General features: G+C 39.2%; 1 protein-coding gene across 13 annotated transcripts in view; it reads right to left on the reverse strand.

Annotated features, from left to right (window-relative positions):
• The window catches only part of ARNTL2 (aryl hydrocarbon receptor nuclear translocator like 2), a 195,791-nt gene that overhangs the window by 98,320 nt on the left and 71,701 nt on the right, over positions 1-25,770 (reverse strand). For 10 of the 13 annotated variants that reach the window (XR_002344063.2, XR_014803683.1, XR_014803684.1 and 7 more), the window contains 4 exons: positions 25,421-25,500; positions 24,012-24,104; positions 17,865-17,982; positions 16,621-16,764 (listed from right to left, as the gene is read on the reverse strand). Coding sequence is in view for 10 of the 13 variants with exons in the window: in XM_021092151.2 (XP_020947810.1) it covers positions 16,621-16,764; positions 17,865-17,982; positions 24,012-24,104; positions 25,421-25,500 (435 nt within the window). In the remaining 3 variants the exon portion in view is untranslated. The remainder of the gene's footprint in view (positions 1-16,620; positions 16,765-17,864; positions 17,983-24,011; positions 24,105-25,420; positions 25,501-25,770) is intronic. The other 3 variants (XM_021092159.2, XM_021092153.2, XM_084956489.1) reach the window with 1 other exon arrangement.

Raw genomic sequence — 25,770 nt, forward strand, 5'->3', positions numbered from 1 at the left:
CACAGCTTGGCAGGTGACAGGACCTCAATAAATGGTCCTGTGAAGTGGAGAAGGAGATGGGGCAGGGGAAGAGGGGAAGGCAAAGTGAGTAAGGGGATCAACTTATGGTGACAGATGGAAACTAAATTTTTGGTGGGAAGCACACTGTAGTGTATACAGAACTAGAAATATAATGTAGTTCACATGACACTTAATAGTGCTGTAAACTGAAGTTACTTCCATAAAAAAATAACTTTGTAAGGCTTATATACTTAGGTATTTCTGATGATGCTTGCAAATTTACAAGTGATACTAAAAATACTCTGCTCAACTGAAAATATAGGCTGAAAAATGTTTTTCATTTATATATGGAATCTCGCATAGAACTTAAGCCTTTTACTTCAATTCTTCTCTAACAATGGGGTGACCAACAATTTCCAACTTAATCAGTCCTTCGATTCTCACCTTGACTATTCAGTTGGCAGATTTCTAGTCAGGATTGCATAACTCCATCCACTGATGGACTCTTACCCACTGGATTGATTAGCTCAAGTTAAAAATATTTCCATTAAATATCCTCTTATTCCAAGAATTCTTCAGACTTGTACCTAAATATTGGGGTCATAGGCCCCAATCCTCACCAAACTAGCTATTTATATCAGCTCCACAGGGTAGATTCATGTGCAATCTACTCCATGATTTTAAGAGAAAAAAAATCTATATTAACCCAAACACTGCCTTAATTTATAGGACATCTCTTTATGAAAATTTTATTCCACCAGTTGCAGGCTAGGTCTCTCAACCTGGTATCTTGTTGGTTAGTTTGAATTCTCACAGTAGCTGATCCTGAGACAAGAATTCAAGTACAGGAAGTATATTTGAGAGGTGCTTCCAGGGAACTCTAGTAGGGAAGTGAGATGGGGAAGCCAAAGAAGCTCATGATAGATACATTTTCCAAGTCACGACCTTAGGAAACTGAAGCTAAATTGCCTAGGGGCATTCTGGGAAAATATGGAGGACGAGAACCTCAGAGTTATGTGGCCTGAAGGGCCTCAGCAAAAGAGAGCGAGGATATTTATCTGTCAGCTTCCCTGAGTCAGTGGGTGCAGGCAGAACCGTCTCTAAGGACCAGAGAAAGAGGTCAAGCAGAGAGTCACAATTGTTGGACCCTGGAAGCCAAGTGGCCTGAGGAGATGTCATGAGGTTCTGACAGCATCTGCTACCCTTGCACAAGAAGCCAATGGAATTACTCATTATCTTCCCACAATACATGGAAGAAATACCTAAGTTATTTGGTAACAGTCATCCATCATGCATCAGCCTTTGATTTCACAATGGAGATACATGAGCAATCTTATCCTTGTCGTAAAAGCTTTTTGAAAGTTTGAATCCATGACATTCATGTTAGAATCAGGGTAGAAATAATTTTTTTTTTTTGATCGGTTTGGTTTTCTTTTTACAGCTACACCTGCAGCATATGGAAGTTCCTGGGCTAGGGGTCAAATTGAAGCTGCTGCTGCTGGCCTATACCACAGCCTTCGGCAATGTTGGATCCTGAACCCACTAAGCAAGGTCAGGGATTGAACTCCCATCCTCAGAGACTATGTTGGGTTCTTAACCCACTGAGCCACAATGGGAACTCCCAGAAATAATGTTTTTAAAAAAACTTTTTTATTATGGAAAATCTCAAACATACCCAAATATAACAAAGCCCCATTTGAGTGACTCATGGCCAATTTTGAGAAATAGCCTTTCTATAAATCCTAAATTCATTTTCAATTAGCATAAGAAGGGGTGTTTCCTAGTTTCTCTTCTTTATTTGTCTTTTTTAGGGCTGCACGCGCGGCACACGTAGTTCCAAGGCTAGGGGTCAAATTGGAGCTGCAGCTGCTAGCCTATGCTGCAGCCACAGCAACTTGGGATCCAAGGCACTTCTGCGACCTACACCACAGCTCATGGCAATGCAGCATCCTTAACCCACTGAGCAGGGCCAGGAATGGAAACCATATCTTCATGGATACTATTCAGATTCATTTCCACTGAGCCACGACAGGAACTCCTTTCTTCTTTTAAATTTAAATATAATGAAGGTGAGGGAGTTCCTGTGTGGCTCAGTGGTTAACGAATCCAACTAGGAACCGTGAGGTTGTGGGTTCAATCCCTGGCCTCATTCAGTGGGTTAAGGATCTGGCATTCCTGTGGCTGTGGTGTAGGCCGGCAGCTACAGCTCTGATTTGACCCCAAGCCTGGGAACCTCTGTATGCTGCAGGTGCAGCCCCAAAAAAGACAAAACAAAACAAAAACAAAGAAGAAGAAGAAGAAAGAAACTAGAGACAAAAAATAAGTGATTGCTGGGGCAGTTTTCAGGAGAGATGAATATTCAGAACACAGAGGGTTCTTAGGGCAGTGAAAATGCTATGTATGGTATTAGAACAATAGATATATGTCACCATACATTTGTCCAAATCCACAGAATGTACAACACCAAGAGTGTACCCTAAGGTAAACTAATGGACTTTGGATGATTATGATGTGTCAAGGCAGCTTTTATCCTTGGTTTAAAAAATATATATGTGGCATTCCGCATGGAAGATGCTGATGATGGGGAAAGCTATACATGTGTGGGCAGGTGGTAAATGGGAAGTCTCTGTAGTTCTCAATTTTGTTGTAAACCTAAAGCTGCTCTAAAAAATAGTCTTAACCAATAATTTAAAAATTGAAATGTAACTCTCATGCTATGGTAAAAAGGGAAGAAAAACATCTTTATTAACTACAGTCTTTCTTCCTTAATAGGGAGCCGTCTTAACAGAAGGTGAGTGCCACTGGCTAATTATCGGAAAGAACAATTTAGTAGCAACTATATGCAAAGTACAATCATTTCACTTGACCGACACTCCCTTTGGTTAACGTGGAATACAAAAGTGTCTCACGAGTGGGAAGTCGTCCACGTGGCCAATCAGGTTTACATTCTATGGGTGGTTACCTTATCCTGCTCCAGGCATCTGTCTACACACACAGTTCTCCCCAACTTCCAACTCTTTCACTGCGAGGAAGGGCCATGCTGATGACTAACACGTGCCCTCACCATTCCTTAGGCCAAGTTGGCCTCGTGCCTTTGGCACAGAGTATGGCGTGTGTTAAGTGAATGCTTGGTCCCATAACTGAGCAGATTAAAAAAGTCCTTTTTGAAAAGATTATTGGACTCTGACTGTAGGCATCTGTGTGGCTCAGCGTGGTGTGGGCACGAATATCCATGTGTGGGTTTCTGCAGCACGAGCCACCCCCTGGCTGTGTGTCTGCTGCAGAAATCATCTAGAATGCATTTCTTTCATTAATCACCTTTGGCATCTAGGAAACTACCCCAGTAGGTGGCCAGGCAGAGTGGAAAGAATACAGATTTTTAAAGCCAGACTCCTGATATTGCCACTTCCAATGTGACTTCAGACAAGTAACAGAAACTTCTCAGGCTTGGGTTCTCTCATGCAAGAGACTGGGATGGTTTGCACAGGAGTGTTACCCAGATTAAAGTAGGTACTTAGGCAAAGTGCTGGGCATACGGATTTTAAATAATTACTGATTCTCCTCTCGCTCTTTTATTTTCCTTCTCTTCTTTCTGAGCCACAAATCAGGGCCTCTACGTATTGAGTGCTTCCTAGGAGCCAAGCACTGCCTTGGCCCCATGTAATCCTAACCAAGTCACACAGAGTGCTATTATTTCACCCACTGTATTGGTCTGCTCCGGCTGCCATATGCAATACAAGATACCACAAACTGGGTGGCTTGAACAACGGGAATTTATTTTCTCACAGTTCTGGAGGCTAGAAGTCCAAGATCAAGGTGTTGGAAGGTCTGGTTTCTCCCGAGGCCTCTCTCTGGCTTGTGTACAGCCGATGTCTCACTGTGTCCTTATGTGGCCTCTCTCTGTGCCTCTGCAGCCCTGCTGTCTCCTCCTCCTCTTATGATGATGCCAGTCATATGGTGTTAGGGCCCCGCTCTTAGGACCTCACTTAACCTTACTGACCTCTCTAAAGGCCCCATTTACACATAGGGCTTCTGCATGTGAATTTTTGGGGAGGCACAATTCAGTCCATAATACCATTTTCCATATATGGAAAGGAATTTGCCTAAGGTCCCAGAGTTATTAAGGAGCAGACCTGACATTAAAACCCTACTGAATTCAGAGCCCAGGCCCTTTCTACTCCATCCTAGAACCTATCCACCAGCATGGCTGTTGTAAGGCAGAAACTAGTATAAGTACCTGAAGCACTGGAGGGACTTAAAGATATGTTAATTCCTTTAGCTCATCTCAGAATTCAGCTAGAAATTGGCTATCATTGACCATTTACCAGATATTCTTCAAATATCTGTATTTTTGCAGGAGGATTATTGATGTTTATTTCAAAGGAAAAAAGTTTTCCCTGCCTCTTCTAGAAATCTCTAAAATTTATGATATTAAATAAAAACATATATGGAGTTCCCTTGTGGTGCAGTGGGTGAGGGATCTAACATTGTCACAGCAGCGGCTCAGGTCGCTGCTATGGTATGGGTTCAGTCCCTAGCTCGGGAACTTCCACATGCTGCTGGTGCTGCCAGGAAAAAAAAAATCCTTTTAGAAACTACATGGAAGGAATAAGGTTTGATTATTATATTCTTCAAGAATGCTGCTTAGATTTTTTTTTAAACCTATGACTATACACATGTGCTTTTGGTTAAAATTTAATATTTACAAGACTGCTTCAGAATGCTATCACAGTACCATGTGGTTTCACAGGGACATCTCATTTTCCTTTTGATATCTTTTGAAAGACCAGACACAGAAAGTATTATTCTTTTAAGATCATTATCAGTGAGTGACTATACATACATATTCAGTCATGTGCTGTCCTAGAATTTGAAAGGAAAGGAAAAATCTAAGGTGATAGAAGAAAGAGCGCAGACAAGGTACCTATCATTGATTTGTGACTTGTAGTTCCATATTTCAAGTCAGATTATCAAAGGCCAATTTAATCAACATAGAGTTATTTTCAGCAAGGCCCAGGTTTCTTTAGCTCCCACTGCAGAGAATTATGTTAGGGAAGATGACCCAAGCTGTTTGCTGTCTTAGTTGGGACTCCCATAACAAACCACTGCAGGCTGAGGGGCTTAAACAACAGATGTCTACCTCCTTTTAATTCTGGAGGCTGGAATTCTGAGACAAGGATGGCAGCATAGTTGAGTTTCTGGTGGGGGTTCTTGTCCTGGCTTGCAGATAGCTACCATCTGCCTGCGTGCTCACAGCAGACCCTCTGGTTTATAAGGGCACCAATCACATCTGGAGGGCCCCACCCTCATGACTTCACCCAAAGCTAATTATCTCCCAAAGCTCCCATCTCCAAATACTACCACACTGGCCCTCAACTTATGAATTTTAGAGGACACAATTTAGCCCACAGTATTTGCTAGAAATTTCCTGGGGTAAAATCTTTTTTTTTTTTTTTTTTTTTTTTGGCTTCTTAGGGCCACACTCATGGCATATGGAAGTTTTCAAACTAGGGGTCAAATTGGAGCTACAGCTTTCGGCCTATACCACAGCCACATCTGTCCTATACCACAGCTGACGGCAATGCCAGATCCTTAATCCACTGAGTGAGGCCAGGTATTGAACCCGCAACCTCATGGATCCTAGTCGGGTTCTTTAACCACTGAACCATGTAGGGAAATCCAGGAGTAAAATCTTTTAAAATAGTTTGAGTTCCCTTGGTGGAGCAATGGGTTAGAGACCCAGCATTGTTACTGCTGTGGCTTGAGTTCCATCCCTGGCCCTGGAACTTCTGCATGCAATTTAAGCAATAGTTTAAATTGCTTCTTAGGTGAACAAAAGCATGATGAGGTAGCTCATTTCACTGGATTGTTCACTGTTCTTATAGACTGAAGTGCAATCGTACGTTGAGTGAATCAGGAACAAAGGGCAAGAGGATGGTCATGTGTTGCTTCAATAAATGTCTGAGGATCTGCTATGTGCTGGGCACCATGGAAGGAGAAATGAAGGTCTCGGTCTAGTAAGGCAAGCAAATATTAAAATAATAATAAAATTTCAATACAGTGAGGAAAGGGCAGTAAATATGGAAGATGCTCAGGATTATAAATGGATTACCAAAAGTGGGTACTTGAAACTCAAGCCAACCAGAAAGGGGAGGGTGTCAGGGAAGGTTTCCTGGAAAGAGGTGTTGCCTCTAGGATCTGCTGATAGGCTTGCATGCTCCCTTCCTTCCAGCAGGGTAGTCTGGTGCTGCTGCTGCTGGTATTCTGTGTTGGAGATCTGAGTCTGGGAAGCCTCCAGGGAGGCTGGGCAGGTGCCTGAGCTACAGGCTTGACAGGCTCCAATCTTCTCTTCCATCTGGGGCATGTCTCAATTCAGGAATAAACTGGCATTATGGTGGAGAAGCATATCACCAAGATGCCCTCTTAAATCTTTCATATCTCCACTGATCATCCTGTAGGGTCTGCCTTATGGGGAAACAGATCCTTCGACAGGTTTCCTGAGCTTTTTTCAGTTGGTCTATATGACTTGGCCTTCCTGTGGTCTTAGGAGGGCAGACCCAAGGTGTCTGATTTAGTACTTCATGAGTTAACTGCAGTGATGACAATGGTCACGTAGCTCCCTCAGAACCTAATACAACATACAAACATTCTTCCTCACTATTAGGTTAGGAGTCTTTATTAAAGGTGCAGAGATGTACCTATGGGCTTCTTGAGACTCATCTGTTCTTTCTCTAATCTCTTAAGTAATGACCTTCAAACATTATTTGCTTTGCATGCCATAAAAAAACCTGCAAGCACCCGTCATGTATATAAATTATATACACCTACTTTGGTACTAATATGTGTTTTATAAACACAAAACTAAAATTTTAAATAAGAGAAAAGATGAAAAATAATGTTTTTAGAACAAATTTTATTAGTGGGAATTTTTTTATTCTGTAAAAATTATAATACATAGCACTTAATCAGTATAATTAATTATGCTTTGTGATTGTATAAAACCATGTTTTAACACACTGTGAAGAAGTGTTTTAAGATCTGGCTCTAAATTTAATGTCTTATTCTGTTTTCTTTTTCTTCATAGCACTAATCACTCAGCAAGGTTGTTTTGTTCACTGTTCTGGCTCCAGCATATAGAATAGTGTTTGGGGAGTTCCCATCATGGCTCAATGGTTAATGAATCCAACTAGGAACCATGAGGTTGCAGGTTCGATCCCTGCCCTTGCTCAGTGGGTTAAGGATCCGGCATTGCCGTGAGCTGTGGTGTAGGTTGCAGACGTGGCTCGGATCCTGAGTTGCTGTGGTTGTGGTGTAGGCTGGCAGCTACAGCTCTGATTCGACCCCTAGCCTGGGAACCTCCATATCCCATGGGAGTGGCCCTAGAAAAGGCAAAAAGAAAAAAGACCGAAAAAAAAAAATAGTGTTTGGCCCACAGTGTGCACTTACTAAACGTTTACTGAAAAAAATTTTCGAACATGATACCATATAATTGTGTGTTATTGTATATCCCTTCCTTACTCCACATTCAATGACTTCATGTTGGTAGCTTGAAATTAGCCACAGGGTGACTATTTACATCAAAGAAATTAGCAAAGCTAAGTTGGGGCTTGATCTATTGTTTGTTTTCCTGACCTATAAAGCAATGAACAAAATGTTAAATGAAGATTTAACTTAAAGGCAGTTGTTAAACAGTGAATACCACCAAATAATTGGGTAAATAATCTTCCAGTATCGGAGTTCCTGGCATGGCCCAGTGGAATCAAATCCAACTAGGAACCATGAGGTTTCGGGTTTGATCCTGGGCCTCGCTCAGTGGGTTAAGGATCTGGCATTGCCGCAAGCTGTGGTGTAGGTCGCAGACATGGCTCAGATCTGGTGTTGCTGTTGCTGTGGTGTAGGCCAGCAGCTATAGCTCTGATTAGACCCCTAGCCTGGGAACCTCCACATGTGGCCCTAAAAAAAAAAAGCCAAAAAAAAAACCCCAAAATCTTCCAGTATTAAAAATTACTATTTCAGCAAAGTCACTCATATCACTAAAAAATGAGTAAAGTTATGACCTGTCTTGACGGTTTCACTTTTATCAGTGTATAGCAAAGTGACATATGGATATATGCATCCATTCTTTTTCAGATGCTTTTCCCTTACAGGTTATTATAAAATATTGAGTATAGTTCCCTGGGATATTCAATAGATCCTTGTTGGTTACTATTTTATTTTATTTTATTTTTTTTGGCTTTAACCTCTTTTTGTTGTTAACATTATTCAATGAATTTATTACATTTATAGTTGTACAATGATCATCACAACCCAACTTTATAACATTTCCATCCAAAACCTCCAGCATCCCCCCACACCCCGACCTCTCTCCTTTAGAAACCATAAGTTTTTCAAAGTCTATGAGTCAGCATCTGTTCTGCAAAGAAGTTCAGTCTGTCCTTTTTTCAGATTCCACGTGCAAGTGATAGCATTTGGTGTTAGTGTCTCATTGTCTGACTTCACTTAGCATGATAATTTCTAGGTCCATCCATGTTGCTAAAAATGCCGGTATTTCGTTCCTTTTAATGGCTGAGTAATATTCCATTGTGTATATGTGCCACATCTTCTTGATCCTCTCCTCTGCTGATGGACATTTAGGTTGTTTCTATGTCTTGACTATTGAAAGTAGTGCTGCAATGAACAATGGAGTATATGTGTCTTTTTGAGTCATGGTTTTCTCTGGATAGATACCCAGGAGTGGGATTTCTGGACCAAATGGTAGTTCTATGTGTAGTTTTCTGAGGAATCTCCATACTGTTTTCCACAGTGGCTGCACCAATTTACAATCCCACCACCGGTGTAATAGGGTTCATTTTTCTCCACACCCTCTCCAGCACTTATTGTTTGTAGACATTTTGATGATGGCCATTCTGGCAGGTGTAAGGTGGTATCTCATAGTGGTTTTGATTTGCATTTCCTTAATAATGAGTGATGTTGAACATCTTTTCATGTGTTTTTTGGCCATCCATATATCTTCTTTGGAGAATTGTCTGTTTAGATCTTATGCCCATTTTTTGATGGGGTTATTTGTTTTTTTGGTATGGAGCTGCAGAAGGTGTTTATGAATTTTGGAGATGAATCCCTTGTCAGTCGATACATTTGCAAAGATTTTCTAGCATTCTGTGGGTTGTCTTTTTGTTTTGTTTAGGGTTTCCTTTGCTGTGCAGAAATTTTTAAGTTTCATTAAGTCCCATTTATTTTTGTTTTTACTGTCCTTACTTTAAGAGGTGGATCTGAGAGGATGTTGCTGTGGTTTATGTCGGAGAGTGCTTGGCCTATGTTTCCCTCTAAAAGTTTGACAGTATCTGGTCTTATATCTACGTCTTTGATCCATTTTGAGTTTATTTTTGTGTATGGTGTTAGGGAGTGTTCTAATTACATTCTTTTACATGTAGCTGTCCAGTTTTCCCAGCACCATTTATTGAACAGGCTGTCGTTTCTCCATTGTATGTTCTTACCTCCTTTGTCATACATTAGTTGACTGCAGGTGTGTGGGTTTAATTCTGGGCTTTCTGTCCTGTTCCACTGATCTATATGTCTGTCTTTGTGCCAGTACTATATACAGTTTTGATGACTGCTGCTATGTAGTTCCATTTTTCTTTTTCAGGATGTCTGGCTATTCTGGGTCTTTTGTGCTTCCAAACAAACTTTAAAATATTTTGTTCAAGTTCTGTGAAAAATGTCCTTGGTAATTTGATATGCATCATACTGAATCTGTAGATTGCCTTGGGTAGTACAGTCATTTTGATAATACTAACTCTTCCAATCCACGAGCATGGTATGTCTTTCCGTCTATTGGTGTCATCTTTGACTGCTTTCATCAGTGTCTTATAGTTTTCAGAGTACAGGTCTTTTGTCTTTTTAGGTAGGTTTACTCCTAGGTATTTTATTCTTTTGGATGCAATGGTAAACAGGATTGCTTCCCTAATTTCTCTTTCTGCTCTTTCATTGTTAGTGTATAGAAATGCCGTCGATTGCTGTGTGCTAATTTTGTATCCTGAGACTTTGCCAAATTCATGGATGAGCTCTAACGGTCTTCTGGTAGAGACTTAGGATTCTCTAGGTATAGTATTATGTCATCTGCAAATAGTGATAGTTTTACTTCTTCCTTTCCAATTTGGATTCCTTTTATTTCTTTTACTTCTCTGATTGCCATGGCTAGCACTTCCAGAACTATGTTGAAGAGTAGTGGTGAGAGTGGACATCCTTGTCTTGTTCCTTATCTCAGCGGGAATTCTTTCAGCTTTTCACCACTGAGAGTGATGTTAGCTCTGGGTTTGTTATATGTGGCCTTGATGATGTTGAGGTAGGTTTCCTCTGTGCCCACTTTCTGAAGGGTTTTTATCAGAAATGGGTGTTGGACTTTGTCAAAGGCTTTTTCTACATCTATTGAGAGGATCATATGGGTTTTATGCTTCAGTTTGTTAATGTGGTGCATCACGCTGATGGATTGGCAGATATTGAAGTATCCTTGCATCTCTGGGATAAATCCCACTTGATCATGATGTACAATCCTTTTAATGTATTGTTGGATGCGGTTTGCTAGTATTTTGTTGAGGATTTTTGCACCAATGTTCATCAGTGAAATTGGCCTGTAATTTTCTCTTTTTTTGTGATATCTTGGTCTGGTTTTGGTATCAGGGTGATGGTGGCCTCATAGAATGAGTTTGGAAGTGTCCCTTCCTCAGCAATTTTTTGAGATAGTTTCAGAAGGAGAGGTGTTAGCTCTTCTCTAAATGTTTGATAGAGCTTGCCTGTGAAGCCATCTGGTCCTGGACTTTTGTTTGTTGGAAGTTTTTTAATCACAGTTTCAATTTCAGTATTTGTGATTGGTCTGTTTATCTTTTCTATCTCATCTTGGTTTAGTCTTGGAAGATTGTACTTCTCTAAGAATTTGTCCATTTCTTCTCGGTTTTCCGTTTTATTGGCATATAATTGCATATAATTGTCTCATGATCCTTTGCATTTCTGCAATGTTTGTCATAACTTCTCCTTTTTCATTTCTAATTTTATTGATTTGAGTCCTCTCTCTTTTTTTCTTGCTAAGTCTGGCTAAGGGTTTATCAATATCGTTGATCTTTTCAAAGAACCAGCTTTTCGTTTCATTGATCTTTTCTATGGGTTTCTTTGTTTCTATTTCACTGCTTTCTGCTCTGATCTTTATGATTTCTTTCCTTCTGCTAACTTTAAGTTTTGTCTGTTCTCTCTTGAGCTGCTTTAGACGTAAAGTTAGGTTGTTTAAGCTTTTTCTTGTTTCTTGAGGTGGGCTTGTATTGCTATAAACTTTCCTCTTAGAACTGCTTTTTCTGCATCCCATAGATTTTGGAGTGTCATTTCTTTGCTGTCATTTGTTTCTTGGTATTTTTTTTATTTCCTCTTTGATTTCTTCAGTGTTTACTAGCACGATGTTTAGTCTCCACGTGTTTGTGTTTTTTGCAGATTTTTTCTTGTTGTTGATTTCCAGTCGTATAGCACTGTGGTCAGAAAAGATGCTTGATATGATTTCGATTTTCTTAAAGTTACCGAGGCTTGATTTGTAGCCTAGGATGTAATCAATCTTAGAGAATGTTCCATGTGCACTTGAGAAGAATATGTATTCTGTTGCTTTTGGATGGAATGTCCTATAAATATCTGTTAAGTCCATCTGGTTTAATGCATCATTCAGGGCCTGTGTTTCCTTATTGATTTTCTATCTGGATGATCTGCCCCTTGCTGTAAGTGGGGTGTTAAAGTCCCCCACTATGATCGTGTTATTGTAGATTTGTCCTTTTAAGGTTGTTAGCAGTTGCCTTATATAGTGTGGTGAACCTATGTTGGGTGCATAGATATTTACAATTGTTATATCTTCTTCTTGGATTGATCCTTTGATCATTAGGTAGTGACCTTCCTTGTCCTTTAAAATATTCTTCATTAAAAGTCTATTTTGTCTGATATGAGTATTGCTACTCCAGCTTTCTTTTGATTCCCGTTTGCATGGAGTATTTTCTTCCATCCTCTCACTTTCAATTTGTATGTGTCCCTAGAAGTGAAGTGGGTCTCTTGAAGACAGCCTATATATGGGTCTTGTTTTTGTATGCATTCAGCCAGTCTATGTCTTTTGATTGGAGCATTTAGTCCATTAACATTTAAGATACTTATTAATATGTACGTTCTTTTTGCCATGTTATTAGTTGCTTTGGATTTGTTTTTGTTACTCTTTTTTCTTCCCTTCTCTTGTTCTTTCCTCTTGTGGTTTGATGACTATCTTTAGTATTGTATTTGAGTTGATTTTTCTTATTTGTTTGTGTATCAATTGCAGATTTTTGTTTTGCAGTTACTCTGTAATTTCGATATGAGACTCTCTCTCTCTCTCTCTCTCTCTCTCTCTCTCTCTCTCTCTCTCTCTGTATATATATAGGAGATTGTTTTAATTTGTTGGTTTCTTAATTGGACATTCGTCTTCATTGTCCTGCATTTGTACCCTCCTCTTCTCACAATTTCTGATTTGGGTGGCATAATTGTGTGTGGATGATTTTGTATCGTTACTGTATATATAACTTTACTGGTGAGCACTGCCATTTGTGGCATTTTGTTTCTGGTTGTGTCTTTTCCTTTTCTGCCTAGAGAAGTTCCTTTAGTATTTGTTGTAAAGCTGGTTTATTGTTTCTGAATTCTCTTAGCTTTTGCTTATCTGTGAAGCTTTTGATTTCTCCTTCAAATCTGAATGAGAGCCTTGCTGGGTAAAGTAATCTTGGTTGGAGGTTTTTTCCTTTCATCACGTTAAGTATATTGTGCCACTCTCTTCCAATCTGCAGAGTTTCTGCTGAAAAATCTGCCAATAACTTTATTGGGGTTCCCTTGCATGTCATTTGTTTCTTTTCCCAGCTGCTTTCAATATTTCTCTTTGTCTTTAATTTTGGTCAGTTTGTTTAATATGTGTCTTGGGATATTCCTCCTTGGGTCTATTTTACATGGTACTTGTTGTGCTTCCTGGATTTGAGTGAGTGGTTCCTTTCCCATGTTAGGGAAGTTTTCAGCTATTATCTCTTGAAATATTCTTTTCTGTCCCTTTCTCTCTCTCTTCTCCTTTTGGCACCCCTATAATATGGATGTTGGTACATTTAACATTGTCCCAGAATTCTGAGACTCTCTTCATTTCTTTTCAATCATTTTTCTCTTTTCTGTTCTGCATCAGTGATTTCCACTAGTTCTCCACCTCGCTTATTCATTCTGCTTCCTGTATTCTTCTGTTGGTTGCTTCTAATGAATTTTTTATTTCAGTTACTGTATTTTGCATCTCTTTGCTTAAGTTTCATATCTTGTATCTCTTTGCTCAGTGTTTCCTGTAAATTATCCATCTTTGCCTCCAGTTTATTTCCAATGTCTTGCATCATTTTCAGCATCAACAGTCTCAAGTCTTTTTCCTCAAGGCTGAGAATCTCCTGATCACTTAGCTGTTTTTCTGGTTTTTTTTTCTTTCTCCCTCATCTGAGTTATAGTTCCCTATCTTTTCATTTGTATAGGTTTTTGGCATGGTGACCTTTTTACAGATAATAGAGTTGTAGCCTCCCCTACTTCTGGTGTCTGCCCCCCTTGTGGCTGAAGTTGGTGCAGGGGTTTGCTGTAGGCTTCTTGATGGGAGGGACTGGTGCCTGCCCGCTAGTAGGTGGAGCTGATTCTTTTCCCTCTGGTGGGTGGGTCTTTGTCTCTGGTTGAGATTAGAGGTGGCTATGTGTGGTGGGGGTGTGCTTCAGGCAGCTGATTACTGATGGGTGGGGCTGTGATCCCACCTGGATTGTTTGGCCTGGGGCTTCTCAGGGCTGATGGGTGGGGCCACATTTTCCCAAAATGGCCACCTCCAGAGAAATGTACACTGGTAAATATTCCCAAGAACTTTGCTTTCAATGCCTTTCCCCCACAACAAGCCACAGTCACCCCCTGTTTTACCAAGAGATCCCCCAAGAACTGCAGTCAGTTCTGACCCAGATTCCAATGGAAACTTTGCTTTGCCCTGGGACCCAGTGCATGTGAAAGTCTGCATGTGCCTTTCAAGGATGGGATCTCCATTCCCCCCAGTCCTGTGGAGCTCCTGCACTACAATCCCCACTGGTCTTCAATGCTAGATGCTCCAGGGACTCTTTCTCCCAGTGCCAGATCCCCAGGCACAGAGACTTGATATGGAGCTCAGAACTTTCCATCCTGTAGGTGAGTCTCTGTGATACAATTACTTTCCAGTCCATGGGGCTTCCCACCCAGGAGGTATGAGCTTACTTATATCACATAATTGCTCCTCCTACCTCTTGATGTGGCCTCCTCTTTGTCTTCTGGAGTAGGATATCTTTTTGAAAGTTTCCAGTCCATTTGGTTAAGATTGCTCAGTATTTGGTTGTGATTTTGTTGTTTTTAGAAGAGAAGTTGAACTCCAGTCCTTCTGTTCCTGGTTACTATTTTATATACAGTAGTGTGTATAGGTTAATCCCAAACTCCAAATTTACCCCTCCCCCCACACACTTCTCCTTTGGTAACCATAAGTTTGTGTTCTATGCCTGTGGGTCTATTTCTGTTAGTACATAGGTTTATTTGTATTATTTTATTCATAGTCCACATACAAATGATATCACATAATATTTGTCTTTGTCTGGTTTACTTCACTTAATATGATAATCTCTAATTCCATCCATCTTACTGCAAATGGCATTATTTCATTCCTTTTTATGGCTGAATAATATTCCATACACACACACACACACACACACACCTTCTTTACTCAGTCCTCTGCTGATGAATATTTACTTTGCTTCCATGACCTAGCTATTATAAATAGTGCTGCTATGAACATAGGGGGTGTATGTATCTTTTTGAATAATAATTTTCTCCAGATATATGCCCAAGAGTGGTATTGCTGGGTCATATGGTAATTCTATTTTTAGTTCTGTAAACTAAACTTTTACTTATTAATGTAAAGGAAAATATCAACAACATCCACATCAAAACTCTACTTGGAGAGCTGCCTATTAAAAATGTTCCAGCAAACCATTGCCCCTCACCCCTGTGGGCCCATAGATCTGGCCCCAGCTGCCGCCCTTCCTAACACTATCTTCTGCATCTAAGATCCAGTCATACTGATCTTTGTTGAGATAGCCCCAAATACCAAGTTTTTCCTACCTCTAATTCTCAATATTTATCTGTTGGGAATTTCTTCCCATAGATTTCTGCATAGCTGGCTCCTTCTCATCATTCCAGTCTCAGATCAAATTTCCCCTAAGAGAGACTTTCTCTGAGTAAAGTAACTCCTTCATCCTAGTTCCTGTCCTCATTATCCCATTTTATTGGCCTCACTGCATTGCATCACATTAATTTACAGGTTAATTGGCTTCCTCCTGAGCCCATAATAGGAAGTTCACTAGAGCCATGACTTGTCTGTTTTCAGTGTATCCTTTGCATTTGGTACAGTGCCTGGCACACAGTAGGCACTCAGTGAATAATCGTCAACTGACCAAAATCTATTTAATTAGAGACTATCAGGCAACAATCTCAGCTTATTTCTATCACTTTTAAATAAGCATAGCCAATATATAGTAAATCTTGTTAGAAACAAGGTTGTGATAGAAGCTGTGGGAAAATGCAAGAGGGGCAGGACTCTCCACCCACAGAACTTCAGCACCAGTCCTGGACACTGCTGCCCAGTGCATCTTTTCTTCCTCTACTCTTCCTTGCTCCTCCTCATGTGCTCCCAGGGAATCCCATACTTGAGAGAAGAGTTTAAAACAGTGATTCACCAAAAGAATCGAAAGATTGAGAATCAAACCTTTAGTCTGCAAGGTTTAGAAGCAAGGTGTAAGATGCTAGACCAGGGGGCAGAGGGTGAGATCAAATCTTACAGAAGTAAAATGGTTCTACTGGACACTAACCATGCACCAAGACAAAGAGATGACTAAAATATATGTATTAAATAAGTCCATTGGAAACGCTTCTCTTCCCAGAAGGAAAGATAAATTAATCCAATAATCTTTTTTTTTTTTTTTTTTTTTTTTTTTAGGGCTGCACCTGCAGCATATGGAGGTTCCCAGGCTAGGGGTCCATCAGAGCGGCAGCTGCTGGCCTACAACACAGCCACAGCAACACAGGATCCAAGGCGCATCTGCAGCCTACACCACAGCTCACGGCAACGATGGATCCTTAACCCACTGAGTGAGGCCAGGGATTGAAACTGCAGTCTCATGCTTCCTAGTCATATTTGTTTCTGCTGCACCATGAGAGGAACTCCAATCTAATAATCTTTAAAACACTTACAAAGCTTGATCTTGTTAGGCTCTACTCAATTTATAACTTGCATCAAAAATCACAGAGGTCTCTGGCCACGTTAAGGTAGTTGTGTTGGCTGCCATGTTTTTCTCTCATATGGACTCTGTGTAGATTAGGTGACTCACTTACAGTTGGATCTACTCAACACAGCATTTATTCACCAGAAAGAGAATTATTTAAATGCTTTTGGCCTCAATTATTTGCCTTAACCATACAGCCTATTTTTTTGTATAGAAAATATTTAGGACATCCATTTTATAACCATGCCTCGAATCACTTGAAATTTCAAAAGGACTATACCTTTCTTCTTTGAGTTGGATAAGCATTCATGCTCTTCTTTGACGGAAATTTTACAACTCTTCATTCGACAGAAAAAGGACCGTCTTGAGCCAGAATACACACGACTCCTTTCAGTGTGGAAATTACTGTGTACTTGCAAACCAGCTTTCAGAGTGCAAGGAGGCAAGAGAGTAAGATGAAAATAAGATTTTCAAAAGATTTTGAAATTATATCCTAACATTTTCTGGTCATCTATTGCACAAGAAATAGTTATTGACATAATTCTATAGTAAGCCCCAAAGTAAAACATACCAAAAAAAAGTATTTGTCAAGCAATCACATTCTGATAACTTATAATCACTTGCAATTTATCTTTCTATTTTTCCCCAGAGTGCTGATTATAAAAATAATATAAATGAAATAAAAATTAAATGAAAAAATCTGAACTAAAATTGTAAACAATGGCATAATGCATTATTATTATTTATATTATAAATAATTATTTGGTAATAAGCATTTTCAGAGAAGATAAGTACTTTTGGAGAAGATAAAGAATATGAATACATCCCAAGCACAATAATAAAGATTAAGTTATTCATATGGAGTAGACTTCACACATTTAAGAAAGAGAATAGGAGTTCCTGTTGTGGCTTGGAAGGTTAAGAACCCAACTAGAATCCATGAGGATGTGGGTTTGATCCCTGGCCTTGCTCAGGGTATTAAGCATCCAGCATTGCTTCAAGCTGCAGTGTAGGTCTCAGATGTGGCTCGTATCTGGCGTGGCTGTGGCTGTGGCTGCAGCTGCAACTTTGATTCAGTTCCTAGCCTGGGAACTTCCACATGCTGTGGGTTTGGCCTTAAACAGGCAAAAAAAAAAAAAAAAAAAAAAAAAAAAAAAAAAGAGAGAGAGAGAGAAAGAATACTTATCCCTCAGCATACAGCTAAATAACAAAAAACCAGCAATTTTTAATCTCAAATTATACTGTCCTATAAAGATTTTATTAGCATATGAAAAATAGACTACTTCTTCTATTTTCCCCAAAGCATCTTCATATGAATATTGGTTCTCTTATGTGTGTACAAATAACATGATTTCCCCATATATTGTTTTTTTTAAACTGAGGTTGTTTATTATCAAATTTACTAAATTATTCTCCTCTTATCAAAACCATAATTAGCTAACTTTTTAAAACACCATATAGCTACACTTTTAAGTAAAAACTATATTTACATGAAATGGTAAGAATGCTGAAATGAGTACTTACTTTTAGCATCCATTAACTTCTCTCTTGGTGAAATATCAGAGGAGGAAAGTTGTTCTTTTACTTTGGCAACATCTTTTGGATGTAAGAAGTCAAATAAGCTTTGTCCGGTCAAACTAGCCTGTTTATAAGGTAGACGTTCATTTAAAATCAGTATCATGATATTTGTACATCTCCTCATGCAGACATATACTTTTCCTTTTGTTAAAGTTGCTTTTTCTTAAGCTCAGATATATCTGCTACACTGGGTGATGTTAGCTTAGTCAGTGTTAAAAGCAGAGTGATTCACACAGACCCATAATCAGATTCATACAAACCACATACACGTACCTAATTCTATTAACATCCTTCAGTTCACATGTTACTTCTAAGTCATATTATGATTTACTTTAAACTTTACCAATTGTAAAAATGAAGAGATTATAGTATAGCATAATATAGAAGTCACAGAATACCTGTGATTTTATGGTATGACTCAGCAATTTACCATTTACCATACTGTTTACAAAAAAAATCACACGGTATTAGCATTTGTTTTTTGGTCAGGATTTATTTATTTTTTGATTGAAGTATAGTTGATATACAATGTTATATTAGTTGCTGGTGTACAGCAAAGTGATTCAGCTGTGTATATTCTTTTTTATATTCTTTTACATTATTGTTTATTATAGAATATTGAATATGGTTCCTTGTGCTATAGAGTTGGACCTTGTTTATCTATTTTATATGTGGTAGTTTGCACGTGCTAATCCCAAACTCCTAATTTATCCTTCCGCGACCCCTTTCCCCTTTGGTAACTATAAGTTTGTTTTCTATGTCTGTGAGTCTATTTCTGTTTTGTAAATAAGTTCATTTGTGTCATATTTCAAATTTCACATATAAGTGATATCATGTGGTATTTGTCTTTTTCTGACTTCAGTTAGTATGATAATCTCTAGTTTCATCGATGTTGCTGGTAAATGGCATTAGTTCTTTTTATGGCTGAGTAATAGTCCATTGTGTATGTATACACATCTTCTTTTTCTTCTTTTTTTCTTTTTGGCCACGTCCACAGAATGCAGATGTTCCTGGGACAGGGATCAAACCTGAGCCACAGCAATGACCCAAGCCACTGCAGTGACAATATGGATCCTTAACCTGCTGCCCCACAAGAAAACTCCTGTATAAATACCACATCTTCTTTATCCATTTATCTGTTGATAAATTTAGGTTGCTTTCACGTCTTGGCTTTTGTAAATAGTCCTGCTATGAAACTGAGGGGCATGTTTCTTTTTGCATTAGAGTTTTCTCTGGATATATGTCCAGAAGTGGGATTGCTGGATGATATGGCAGTTGCAGTTTTAGTTTTTTTAAGGAACCTCCATACTGTTCTCCACACTGACTACACCAATTTGCATTCCCACCAACAGTGTATGGAGGGTTCCTTTTTCGCCACACCCTCTCCAGCATTTGTTATTGGTAGACTTTTTAATGATAACCATTCTGACCAGTGTGAGGTGGAAATTTATTGTAGTTTTGCTTTTTCTTTTTTTGCTTTTTAGGGCTGCACCCATGGCATATGGAGGTTTCCAGGCTAGGGGTCTGATTGAAGCTACAGCTGCTGGCCTATGCCACAGCCACAGCAACACAGGGTCCGAGCCACATCTGCAACCTACACCACAGCTCATGGCAACACCAAATCCTTAACCCACTGAGCAAGGCCAGGGATCAAACCTGCAACCTCATGGTTCCTAGTCAGATTTGTTTCTGCTGTGCCATGATGAGAACTCCTGTAGTTTTTCTTTTCCTTATCTTTCTTATTTGGCTGCCCTGCAGCATGTGGAGTTCCTGGGCCAGGAAATCAGATCTGAGCCACAGGTGCAACCTATGCCACAGCTGCAGCAATGCCAGCTGCTAGGGATTGAACCTGCATTGCTGATTCCATTGCACCACAGTGGGAACTCCCCTTATAGTAGTTTTGATTTGCATTTCTCTGATAATTAGTTATGTTGAGCATCTTTTCATGTGCCTGTTGGTCATCTGTATGTCTTCTTTGGAGAAATGTCTATTCAGGTCTTCTGCCCATTTTTCAATTGGGTTGTTTGTTGTTTTGTTGTTGAGTTGTATGAACTATTTGAATATTTTAGATATTAAGCCCTTGCATAACATTTGCAAACATATTCTCCAAGTCCAATAGGTTGTCTTTTTGTTTGTTTATGATTTCCTTTGCTATGCAAAGCTGATAAGTTTGATTACGTCCTATTCATTTATTTTTGCTTTTATTTCTATTGCCTTGGGAGACTGACCTAGGAAAACATTGGTACACTTTATGTTGAAGAATGTTTTCTCTATGTTCTCTACTCGGAGTTTTATGGTGTCATGTCTTAAATTTAAGTCTTTAGGCCATTTTGCTCATTTTTGTGTATAGCGCAAAGTTCTAACTTCACTGATTTACATGCAGCTGTCCAGCTTTCCTAACACCATTTGCTAAAGAGATTGTGTTTTCTCCACTGTATAATCTGCCTCCTTTGTTAAAGATTAATTACCATAGGTGTGTGGGTTTATTCCTGGGCTCTCTATTTTGTTCCATTGATCCATATTTCTGTTTCTGTGCCAATACCATAATGTTTTGATAAATGTAGGTTTGTAGTATTGTCTGCAGTCTGGAAGGCTTATGCCTCCAGCTTTGTTCTTTTTCCTCAGGATTGCTTTGGCAATTCTGGGTCTTTTATGGTTCCTTATAAATTTTAGGATTTTTTGGTTCTAGTTCTGTGAAAAATGTCATGGCTAATTTGATGGGGATTGCATTATATCTGTTGATTTCTTTGGGTACCATGGCTATTTTTTTTTTTCTTTTTAGGAACACACCTTTGGCATATGGAGTTTCCCAGGGTAGGGGCTTGAATTGGAGCTACAGCTGCTAGCCTATGCCACAGCCACAGCAACACCAGGTCCAAGCCACCTCTGTGACCTACACCACAGCTTGCTGAAATCCCAGATTCTTAACACACTGAGCTAGACCAGGGATCAAACCCACAACCTCATAGACACTAGTCACTATCCAGACTAAGCCACAGTGGGAACTCCAGTATGGCCATTTTAACAACAGAAATTCTTCCAATCCAAGAGCCTGGGATATCCTTCCATCTCTTTGAATCATCTTCAGCTTTCCTTATCAATGTCTTATAGTTCTTAGGATATGTTTTTCATCTCTTTGGTCAGGTTCATTCCTAAATATTTTATTTTTTAAATGTGATTTTTTTTTGTCTTTTTTTTTTTTGGGCCGCACATGCAGCATGTGGAGGTTCCCAGGCTAGGGGTCCAATCAGAGCTGTTGCTGCGGGCCTATGCCACAGCCACAGCAACTAGGGATCCGAGCCACATCTGCAACCTACACCACAGCTCATGGCAATGCTGGATCCTTAACCCACTGAGCGAGGCCAGGGATTGAACCCACAACCTCATGGTTCCTAGTCGGACTCATTTCCTCTGCACCATGACAGGAACTCCTAAATGTGATTTTAAAACATTTTTTGTTTGTTTTACTTTATCTTCTGATACTTCATTATTAGTGTAAAGAAATGAAATAGATTCTGTACATTAATCTTTTATCCTGCTACATTGCTGAATTCATTTATTAGTTTAAATAGTTTTTATATAGAGTCTTTGGTGTTTTCTATATATAGTATCATGTCATCTGCATATAAGGACAATTTTGCCTCTTCCCTTCCAATTTGGATACCTTATATTTCCTTTTCTTATCTGATTGCTGTGGCTAGGACTTCCAATACCATGTAGAATAGAAGTTCACCACACTATTCATTCAAAATCAAACCTGGCCATGAGATATCACCTCACACCAGTCAGAATGGCCATCATTAATAAATCCACAAATAACAAGTGCTGGAGGGGCTGTGGAGAAAAGGGAACCCTCCTGCACTGTCGGTGGGAATGGAAACTGGTACAGCCACTATGGAGAACAGTTTGGAGATACCTTAGAAATCTATACATAGAACTTCCATATGACCCCGCAATCCCACTCTTGGGCATCTATCTGGACAAAACTCTACTTAAAAGAGACACATGCACCTGCATGTTCATTGCAGCACTATTCACAATAGCCAGGACATGGAAACAACCCAAATGTCCATCGACAGAGGATTGGATTCGGAAGAGGTAGTATATATACACAATGGAATACTACTCAGCCATAAAAAAGAATGACATAATGCCATTTGCAGCAACATGGATGGAACTAGAGACTCTCATACTGAGTGAAATGAGCCAGAAAGACATAGACAAATACATATGATATCACTTATAACTGGAATCTAATATCCAGCACAAATGAACATCTCCTCAGAAAAGAAAATCATGGACTTGGAGAAAAGACTTGTGGCTGCCTGATGGGAGGGGGAGGGGGAGGGAGTGGGAGGGATCGGGAGCTTGGGCTTATCAGACACAACTTAGACTAGATTTACAAGGAGATCCTGCTGAATAGCATTGAGAACTTTGTCTAGATACTCATGTTGCAACAGAAGAAACGGTGGGGGGAAAATGTAATTGTAATGTGTACATGTAAGGATAACCTGACCCCCTTGCTGTACAGTGGGAAAAAAAAAAAAATCAAACCTGGGCCACCTCCCACTTGGCATTCCACTCCTTCCCAAATGCAGAGCCTTCCTTTGCCCATGACTTTGCTTAGCTTGCATGGTCTCATCACCTGGATTTCATTACCCCTTCTCTATAAACTCGATTCCTTAGCCAATCCAGCCACTGGTCTTTTACTCCCTAAATTCCAAGATTCCATCTCCCAATATGTCTTCCTCCCCTTCTCTGCTCATCATAAAGCCTAGCAGGCATTCTACTTAACATGTGAAACCTTCCTAACCCACAGTGATCACCTCTCTTCTAAACTCCATTCTTACTCAAATATACATTCTTATAGTAGGTAGAACAAATGGACAAGCTGGTCCAAGTAGCATCAAGTGCTTGGCTGTTAGATATCTCAGACTAAAAAAGAAACAAAAAAACCCTAGCAGTCTGATTTATACATCAGTCTATTGTGTGACTGGCTAATAAAAGTCTATGCCCAGAATTCTGCTTTAGAGCAAATCACTTTTCTGAATCTGAAAACCTGAGGACAAGACTGTACTATGAGGAGGTCTCAAAGTCCTCCTGAGCAGTCACTGAGTCTCTTGAATAGTCTCTGAAATGCAAAGTCAGTGTCCAGTGGGTCTGGACTCCATGTCACTAATTTGGAACTTAATAGTTACCTTGAACTGTCAAGTTTCTTGGTGTGTATGTGTGTATGTGGGTAATGTTCTCTATCTCAGATTAGAAGATAGAATAATCAAGTCTTGCCCTGCTTTCATGTCCCCAGCTATAACCAGCTGCATGATTCATTTGGTTTTCATTCCTTCTGTAGGTAGGCTCATAACATCTTTTTCTGTTATTTAACTCATTATCTATGAATGTCTTCTGTCCCTCCAAATTTTCAAGTTTTGGGGGGAATATAGGCTGAGATTAACAGGAATTATTTAAGATTAAAGCTGTGAGCTATCTTGGTTTTATAGTAATTATTATATAATTTATATATTTATCATACTTTAATTATTTTATTTCTATTTTAAAGGAGACCAGAGGTGCTAGCTTATTCATTCTGTTGGTTTTAGGGCTATAGTTTCTGAGTAACTAGTTTAAGTTAAATGGTGTTCCGTAATGAGGAGGCAAATCAATCACACTGCTGGTTAAATAGAAGATGTATTCCAGAGTCTGTTGCCAGAGCCTAGATCAAAAGCTGTTTTATAGTCCATATAACTTAATAAATAATAACACTGTCTCTTGGAGGAAACACAGAATGGTGACTAATATTTTTCAGATATTCAAATATGATGGCTTATTTAGTGCTTACATCCTGGGAGACAGGTATAATCATAATTTCCATTTTACACAGGCAGAAGCTGAGGTTCACGAAAATGAAATAACCTGCTGCAGGAAGTAAACACTCCTGTCAGTAACTCTTCACACATCTTCCCATGTCTCTTGGAGTTCTAACTTAGCAGAACCTAATCCCACAGTCTAATTGGAGGAAAGAATTCAGAAAAAGAGCTTGCAGATATGTATTTTTATAAAAAAACATAGTAGGAAAAAATCCTCAGTTTTGGATACCTGATCATAGTTAAGTATTTTGGAGACTGATTTAGAAATGAAGATGATTTTTCCTCTTTCACATCCAACAACAAATAGGAAGCCTTCTGCAGTCTAGGATTTAAAAATACAAAGTGAATATTTAAAAAGATCCTCTGTCTCTTATTATGCACACATTCAGATTTGGAGGAAATTATTGTAGCAATAACACTAATAGAGTGGTCATAAGAGCTAGTAAAATTATGTTCTCAATAGGTAAAAAGATTGGTAACATCAAATCAACTCCCCAGTCTAAATTAATGTTTCTCACATGGGAAGTTCAGGCATGGAATTGTTGAGATATTTCATAATGTAAAAATTACCTATACTTGTACAGAAACTCTGTTAAATGTCAAAACACATCAATAGTAGTTGTCAATGGATGTGATGAAATGGAAGGTCTGTGCAGATTTGGATGAAGAGAGTATCAGGAATATTATATTTGAAAGCAGCTGTTCAAATAAAAAGTGGGCTTTTTTAAAAAGTAAAAGAAAAGTAGACAAATGTATATCAAAAATCTTTCTATTTAATCACATATGGTGTAAAGCCTAGTAGTTACAGCACAAGATCAAGATACATGTTACCTCCCGGGGCAGCATAAGCCAATGATACAGTCACATTTTCCAAGTCAAATAAACCTCTAGACCAGTGACTCTGAAACCCACGCATACAAAATGATGAGGACAGAAATGTCGAAGCATCAACTTACAGCCCATTAAGTAGGCAGTGGCTGGCTCTTTGCAGAGAATAGGATCCTGAAGTAATACAGTACAAGGTAGATGGTTTTGAAGGAGGAGGAGGTAATGGTGGGGGACAGAGCCTCTCGTGTGGGAGGGAGTCCATCAGTCAGTGTAAGGAGCTTAGCCTTAAGGGCAGGTATACTAGGAGTTCCTGTTGTGGCTCAACGGTAACAAATACAACTAGTATCCATGAGGACATGGGTTTGATCCCTGGCCTCACTCAATAGATTAAGGATCTGGTGTTGCCGTGAGCTGTGGTGTAGGTTGCAGACACACCTCCGATCTGGTGTTGCTATAGCAGTGGTGTAGGCTGGCAGCTACAGCTCTGATTTTCGACCCCTAGCCTGGGAACTGGTAAATTCCATACGCCGCAGGTATGGCCCTAAAAAGATTAAAAAAAAAAAAAAAAAAAAAAAAAAAGTCAAGCTCTACTGTCTACTTTGGCAAGTGCCTGTTCTCCACTTCTACATGCATTATCCCAAACTAATAAGACATGGTTATTATACAACTTAAATTTGTATTAAATGAAATTCAGTGTAATACAGAGTCCTGTATGTGTATAACAGCAAGCAAACTGAAGAGAATCTTCCCCCCATTCAAACAAAAACGAAAGGACAAATATGACTTAGACAAGCATATCTCTTTCCTTACCTTAAGAATCAGGTGTCTGAGCTCATTATCCTGAATGAATGAAGGTCTACAATTATTTCCCATATAAGAATTTGCCATACCTGAGGTAAAGAAGTCAAAAGTTATTTAAAATAGAGATGGAAATGAGGTAAATGCTCAATGCTGCTGCTGCTACTGGTGACAATGACAGTATTTTCTCTTTTAGCACTCTAACACCTCTTCTGCAATCATCCTCTTTCTTTGTTATTACTAGATTTAAATTTCCTGCTTTCAGATTATAAAATTATTGTAACTGCTTATTCCATTACATTCAAATGTGTGCAAAATAAGTATATTGAAAAGTAGTAAAATGCAATATATTATCTATTACT

The sequence above is a fragment of the Sus scrofa genome, chromosome 5 (genome assembly GCF_054392235.1).
Source record: "Sus scrofa isolate SSC_HxYL_T2T_F1_AM1 chromosome 5, Sscrofa_HxYL_maternal_Yorkshire_Landrace_v2.0, whole genome shotgun sequence".
In the NCBI taxonomy this organism is placed as follows: Eukaryota; Metazoa; Chordata; class Mammalia; order Artiodactyla; family Suidae; genus Sus; species Sus scrofa.